The 8,315-nt window shown below is 37.0% G+C and overlaps 1 protein-coding gene across 3 annotated transcripts in view; it reads left to right on the forward strand.

Moving 5' to 3' along the window:
* The window catches only part of LOC106873229 (uncharacterized), a 64,430-nt gene that overhangs the window by 49,330 nt on the left and 6,785 nt on the right, over nt 1–8,315 (forward strand). For all 3 annotated transcript variants that reach the window (XM_052972213.1, XM_014920500.2, XM_014920501.2), the window contains exon 11: nt 2,847–2,907. In XM_052972213.1, the coding sequence (XP_052828173.1) occupies nt 2,847–2,907 (61 nt within the window). The remainder of the gene's footprint in view (nt 1–2,846; nt 2,908–8,315) is intronic.

The raw sequence follows: 8,315 nt of genomic DNA on the forward strand, positions 1-8,315 counted from the left end.
ATAGAGAGAGAGAGAGAGAGAGAGAGAGAGAGAGAGATATACATACATAGATATAAACACACACACACACACACACACACACACACACACACACACACACACACACACGTTTGTATATAAAACTAAATCCCAATACTGTGGCATTTTTCTTGAGAAGGAATCATATGTAGACGTATAGCGTTAAAAGTCACAGAAATATCAGTAACAAACACCAAGCTTCCTGCAGATGGTTAGACAAATTTTGTGCCAGCATCTATATAGTAAAACAGTAATTAACAGGTGACTGCCATCACAAACAGCTGGCAGGCTAGGTAAAAATTCATTATTAAGAAAGGAGAGAAAATACAGTCATTCAAATTACGTCTTCTCAGGAAAATTGTTAATTATTTATTTCTTCATATACCATCAAACATATTTTCTTTATAAATCTTTTCATTCTGAAACTGCATGTTTTCAAGTTCAGTGCCACTACCTGGTACCTTGGATAAATGTTGTCTTCAATATCCTGGGGCTGAAGATCCAGTGCCTCTGAGTGAATTTGGAAGTTAGAAATTCTGCAATTGTTATCTGAGTGTCACTTTAATGATACCCACTTAATGTCATGTATTGAAAATAGGGGTCATGTTCTGTCATGGTTTGTTAGTTATGGATACCAGTTAATCCTCCTCAAACATGATTTTATAATTGTGAGTGGATCTTTCTCAAAACTCAGCTCTAAATTTGATTGGCAGTTTAATGACTGTAGGGAAGACCGGATCTAGTTGTTACACGGGTAAGTTGTTACAAGCTCATTATTTCCAACTTCAAGAAATAGGTAGCACTCAGGTCTCTACTTCATGAAGGCCAACTCCATAGTACCCTGGCTGCACATGTGTATTGCACTGGCGGACTGTCACCAGGAAAGGTATGGCTCAAAAAACGATTTTTTACTCCAAAAGTGAAATTTTGCCACAAAGTTATTTCCTTGACTACTAATGCACAAGTGATGTTACTAAAGTAGTTTATGACTCATTAGGAAGTATTGGAAGTTGCTTTCGATACATGAAGGTGTATCCTGGATGCCATGCATTGCTAGTGCTGTGAATGAGGTAATCCCCAGAAATCCATGGTTGGGGCTAATTGTTACAGTGTATCAACTTACCCCAGGCATGTAACAACTTACCCCTTCTATTTCAGTTTAACTCACCATGCCTAGAAATTACAAAAGGAAGACTACAAGGGGAGATACCCCTCTTGATGTCATGGAAAGAGCCGCCAGAAAAGTTGTGGTTGAAAAGAAATCATTACGGAATGTTGCCGTAAAAAAGCACATAAGGGATGAAATAAGCAAACAGAAATTCAAACCAAAGAAGGCAACTGGTACAGAAAAGGAAACAAAGGGGAAGGGAAAGTCAACTAAAACAGGTAAAGGCAAAGGGAAGCAGCTTCACAACAAGCAAGTTGCCAATTGGAAATGCCTTGTCTGCTCAGACTGGTATTCCAACTCCCTTCAAGGTGAAGAATGGGTGTAATGCAAGATCTGTAACGACTGGGCACACACTGACTGTACCGATGGACGACAGGACTTTCTGTGAGATCTGTGTGGTGAGAAGTTAATGGAGGACGATTCCGACTAGATGGTACATGTAACAATGGGGAAATTGGCTGATGAGGACTCTCAGTATCACAGTTACGATATGAGGTGGTTCAAAGCACAGTTAATTAATTAAAATAATACTTCCTAGATGCAAGAAGCAGGAGACGTATTCATTTAAAACTTGTTTGTTAACATAATTCCGAGTTATGGACAGTTGTAACAAAGCACCCCAGTAAGTGTCACAATGTACCCCGCACTCGGGGAAAATTGTTACGGCTGACACCACCTCATTAATTAGAACCTGTCTAATTAATGTTATATAATTTCTGTTTTTTGCTGGTGATAACAATAAATAGAGATCTTTTACTAATTAAATCTGAAAAGAAGCTTCAGCTGTGTTCATTTATGTGGGTGCCAAGGCAAAAAAATGAAAAAGATGTAACAACTAGACCCGGTTTTCCCTACCAAGAATGTTTGAATGAATTCAACTATTTTTGGTATATTTGTCATTACTGAGCTGGTATTTGGCAGTTTAAAAACTGCAGCTACAATGTCTGAATGAAAGACAGGGAGTTAAGTGAGGTTTACAAATTTAACGCATTAACTTCCCCATCCCAAAATATTTGATTAATTAACTTATAAAATCATATGGAAAGTTTTCCAAATCAAAAGCCCAGTCTTATAACGATTCTGTGACAAAACAAACCTGAATAGTAGAAGAAAGGATAAGGGCTTACATGAGACAGTTCTCTACTGCCCTCCAAATGAATGTAAACAAGGTTTGTACATTTCCTTATGGTACTGGGTCATAGTACAAGAAGTTAAGAATTAAAATTATACTCATGATGAAAAGAAAAATTATTAGTATTAATGATAATCCTTGTTAAAACGAGGAGTGACAACTTCAACATTTAAACTATTGGAATTATGCAGTAGAGAGAGTGTGGGGTTTGATAAGAATGAATACCAGTATATTTTACTGAAGAGGTTTAATAAGACTGAAATTTATCTAGAGCTACCTCCCATCCTTACCAATGACCAGACTCACTTCTACAGCATGTCTCAATTCAATTTTTTATTGATTTTCTTCTTGGAATTATCTCTCTAGATTTTGACAGCAGTTATCACTACAGCTAATGAACCTTCCTTCAACTACTTTTGTAATTTTGAATGATGTTAAATTCGTTTTGTATTACTGCATTAAATTTATTAGCAGCCACTTATACATAAGATATTGTTTGATTGACTATCCTGCTGTTTTCTTCTTCAGTTATTGTCCTCCTTGCAGTCATCATAGTCTTCTTGATCATCATCAGCATTGTAGCTCTCAGGTAAAACTCATGTATTATTAATCTCTACTCTCATTTTATTTCCTTTTTGTGTTTGTCTGGGTCTTTGTGGCTATATGTGTGTGTCTGCTTGTGAGAATATCTGTGTGTATATTTGTCTTTATGACTGTGTATGTTTTCTTAATAAATAACAAATAGGACAGTACCAAAGTACTTGTGTATGTATGTGTATGTGTGCATGCATATATGCATTTGTATATATCTGTGTGTTTGTGTGTATGTAAAAATAACAGGTAAACAACATCAATGACATTTCAATATTTCTTATGCTCCCTTCAGTAATGCATACACACCATTGCACTCTTATGCAGTGCACGTGTCACTTATTCAGTGTCCTAACAGAAATATGAAGCTTATAGTAATTCTTCTCATTGTTACAGTCACCTCCGTCCTGCCCCTAATGTCTCACAATAACATGTGTTGACACATTTTCAGCTCTCTTTATTTTGCCTTCTAACTTTACCTTCGGACTCACACAGTCTCTTTAAATTACTCTCTAACTCATTCTCCTTTCTTTTCCAACTGAAGTAGGGATGTATCTACTCTACAGCAAAGCAGCTATCCCTGTCTTTTACGTCTTTAATCTCTCATCAATTGGTACAAAATCATCTGCTTCCCTTAATACTATTCTCCAGCTGAGGAGTTTTTGTCTTGCAAGATACTTGGTGACCCTGTTGATGCTGTACCTAGTACACTCTATAAAGTGATTGGTATTAGAAGGGCATCCAACAGTAGAAACCGTGCCAAAACAATGAAGCCTAGTATGGCTCCTGGCCCTACCTACTTCTATCAAACTGTACAACCAGTACTATAATGGAAAGTGGACTTTAAAGTTTTTGCCTCTCATACCTTTTTCAGTCACTGATCTGTGATCATGCAGGGACACTGCCTTGAAGGGTTTAGTCAAATGAATTGAGCCCAGTATTTATTATATTTTTTTAAAATCTAGTATTCATTGTATTTGTCTCTTTTACCAAACTGCTTGGTTATAGGGATGTAAACAAGCCACCACAGATTGGTGGTGGACAAACTCAAGCACAAACTCACACACATATATATACATAAATGTGTATACGATAGGCTTCTTTCAGTTTCTCTCTACCAAATCCATTCACAATGATTTGCTCTGCTCAGAGCTATAGTAGAAGATACTTGCCTGAAGTTCCACACTATAGGACTGAAGCCTGGACCGTGTGATTGGGAAGCAAACTTGTTATCACATAGCGATGCCTGCACCTATAAAAATATAAAAAAAAGAGCACTCCCATAAGAACTTCCGGTTGTCCTCCACATTATATGTCACTATATCCTCCTCTTTCTCATCAACTGCTTCAAGTAACATATCACTAAATCTCTGACCATTCAGAGGATCCTTAAGCTTCCAGACCATTCTTTTCCATACTGGCTGCCTTTAGCCCTGATCCTGAAGTTGCTAACATCTATCTTATGTTGTGTGGTGCACAATTCGCCTGGGAAAGTTTAGGCATTTATAAGCAGCCATCTTTCCCGTTTTCTGATGAAAATGTTGTCACCCTTACTAGTGTGCCCACCAGGTGTTTGGATGTATGCATGATTTGTGAACAGGTGGCAGGTAGGTTTCCTGAAGTTAGTATTGCAAATCATAAGGTCATTTGCATCACAGAACTCCATCAGCCTGGATCCTTACTCATTAGGGGAACCAAATTTGTTGCCACCATGCATGTCATGGAAACCACCTTGATGTTTTCTAACATGTCCATTGAAGTTGACCAAAGAGGTCACTGTCATTTGTCGACGAAGTATTCTGCAAAACTGGTCTTTTTGTCATAAAACTGGTCTTTTTGTTCATCAGGTAAGTCCAGGCTGAGAGGCATAGGCTGAGATAATGGTTACTGTTCCACATTGCAACACTAGTCTAAACTTAAGTATTCTTTTACACACTCTGACTACCTGAATTACCTTATGAACCTAGAAGATTTTATACCGATGCTCTTTGCCTCTGAGGAACCTAGCAGAACCTCCTCTCCACCTTACTTGGATGCAACACACATCTACACACCTCCATCTGAGCATGTCAACAATCTCACTAGACCTACCTTCCAGTATGCCCATATTGAGTTTTCCCATTCTAAGGGTATGGAAGGTGTGGGCTAGGGAGACATAGGGATGGGGAACAGCATTTTGCATCTGAAAAGAAAGCTTGCATGCATGTTTGATAGATGTATCATATAAGTACAAATAGGTTTCAACCTGCATGTTCTTCACCGTCATTTTATTCACTTCAGATTCACCATGTTTACCAGGAGATAGCCACTAGATCGGGATGGAAGTAAGGGAGAGAGCATGCCATATAGGTTTCTGATAGAGGTTCTAGGAGAAAGACTTCTACTCATAAGGTCTGAGGAGAAATACTTCTGGTAGGGGCTTGAGGAGAAATACCACCTGTACAGGTGGTGGGGGTGAGGTGGGTTGAGCAGGCACACCATGAATAGATAAAGGCCATGTAAAATATCCAAAGAGAGTGAAAGCCACTATTTAAACATATGGCATGAAAAAAAACGATTTAGACATAATATGAGCAAGATAAGAGATGAAATTTTTGAGAATTAACACTATGGGAGAAAAAAAAATGAATTGAACATTAGGATTTTTTATGCCAAAAGTAGAATTATAAATATAAATTATGAAATATAAAAAATGAATGATTTCTAATTGATTATAAAAATGTAAATTTAGTACATGAAATTCATTACATAATTCAATAAATAAATAATATTTTGATGTTAAACAGGTACAGTTTTACCTTCCATACCTCTCAACTTCATATTTAACATTATATGTCTTAAAAGAGATCTTTCCAGATGAAAAACTGCAGTTACCAGCATTTAAACAATTCATGTATATATTAACTATGTTTACATTACAGAGCTGCTTCGGTTGCATAATCTGAATATGTGTGTGTGAGTGTGTGAGTGTGTGTGTGTGTGTGTGTGTGTGTGTGTGTGTGTGTGTGTGTGTGTGTGTGTGTGTGTGTGTGTGTGTGTGTGTTTGTGCGTTTGTATAGGTACAAGAGTTAGCATATGACAGTTTTATGTTGTGACGGCACACCGTAAAACTCATATGCTAATTCATTGAATATGGAACACCACATTCATAAAATCAACAACCGAAAACTAAGGCAGTGCGCAGGCAGCATCGAAAATAGGCCCCCAAAATTTGATGGAGACACACATAACAACCTTAGAGACAGTGCAAATACCAACCACATAACGCATCACAGTAACAATGACTCAAACAATAAAACTAACCAATAAAGAAAAAACAACTGCAACAACCTTACTAATCAACCAACAACACAAACCAATAACTCAAACAACAACACAAACACACCCAAAAATAATAAAAATAATAATAGGGTAGCCGCAGTACCAACTGGACATGTATCGGCTGTATACACACAAACAAAAAAAACTGACATTCTATGCTCATGTAGAGACTGTTAAAAATGTCCTCCGGGTAACCAATGCAAGACCCAAAATGTCATGTACAAGCACACCATAGATACTAGAGGAAGTGCCAGCATATATATTGGCTGATATTTTCAAAATAATTCTTAAACTGCCATCAACATCATTGGCCAATTCCATCTGGTGACTCAAGGAAGAGAAAGTAAAATACAACCTGACCTGGTTAATAATTAGACATATGAATCCCTACAACACACTATCCCAGAAATGCTGGCTATGTTCTGAGGAATTACTGTCAATATTGTTGACAAAAGAGTGACTTATAAATAGATTGCTGAACGACTGCTCAGATGCATGCATACAGCCAAACACCTGTTCATGCAGTACAATGCAACTACATCTAACCGATACAAACCATAACCCTGACAACTTGGATTAACACTCCCCCTACCTTAATTGGGAACCTGATGAACCGCAACCATGGAGCCTATAGTAAGGAAGGACAAGATGAGAATGTTATATGTATTTAGGTACGTTTGCATAGGACACTTGCAGAATGCAACAGTAAGTAACTAACATACAGCTTTTCAAAAAACGTAATAGACTGATTAACTAAATAGACAAAAATTTGCTTTATTGTGTTGATTATGGTCAGATTCAGTTATATTTATATATGTTACCTTTGAAATGATACCTTTGGAATGCAACCATTGGTCATTAGAGTATGCGAGCTAAAAAGTACTAGAGCATAGCCTCTAAACTAATATAACAGATGAATTATCTAGAGAGGCAAAAATATGCCTTTCTATATCTTTGCACTTGTGTACAGATATTGATGTTCATATAAGTTCAGATATGTAATCTTACAATGCAGCTGTATATTAACGACAACAACAACAACAACAACAATAATGATAATGATAATATATGCCAAAAATTAGTTAGAGCTTGAAAGACTAACGAGATGCAGGAATGTATATGTGTGCAAATATATGTGTGTGTGTAGGTGTGTGTAGATATATGTATACATGTGTGAGTGTGTGTGTGTGAGTGCATATGTATGTATGTAAAAATATATGTATGTGTAAACATAAAAATATGGACATGTGTACATAAATGTGTATATGTAAGTGTGAATGTATGCATGCATGTAGGTACGTATATATAGGTGTAGGGGTGTGTGATTCACCCTTGGTGATATAGATGTGGAGCGAGTCAGACTGCCTGTGAACTGCTCTAGTCTTGAGGTGACTGTGATGACAGGCTGATGGTGAGTTTGTCTTCCAACCATAAATTATAAGAACTACGACTGAAATTGACCTTATGGGTGAGTGGGCCAACATCCCTTGTGTGAGTGTATATATGAGGGTGTGTGTGCGAATGTATGTATATGCATCACGACTTAAGCTAGCTTGCTAAATAACCTTTTGCCCCCTAGACATTCTAGCCTGCATATACCATTTCCTCCCTTTTCTTGTACCATTCCTTTGTCTTAAAATCGATGTAACTCAATCCATCCGTTCACTTACCATACAGTTTTTTTTTCATCAACAGTTATTTGTCTATATTTACAAATGTTTGCTACAATTTTCAATTACTATTATCTTTCTGTAAGAATTTCAATGTTTCATTCCCTAATCAAATGGGCATATAACAGCAAGACAGCCAAGATCTTTAGCGAGGCACAACTTTAAGTATGGGTGTACCTGATGAGACCCAGTATGGTGTACCTGATGGGACCCAGTATGGTGTACCTGATGGGACCCATGTTGCAAAATGGATGCAACACATGTTGAACAGAGTTCCCTCATAAGGGACAGTAGCAGGATGGGTTGAAATGATCATTGTACAAAATAAAGATTAATACCAAATCCATCTTCTGGTTATTTAAGAAATTATCTGATCTTCATATATATATATATATATATATATATATATATATAT

This window comes from Octopus bimaculoides, chromosome 12 (assembly GCF_001194135.2).
Source record: "Octopus bimaculoides isolate UCB-OBI-ISO-001 chromosome 12, ASM119413v2, whole genome shotgun sequence".
NCBI classification, from domain to species: Eukaryota; Metazoa; Mollusca; class Cephalopoda; order Octopoda; family Octopodidae; genus Octopus; species Octopus bimaculoides.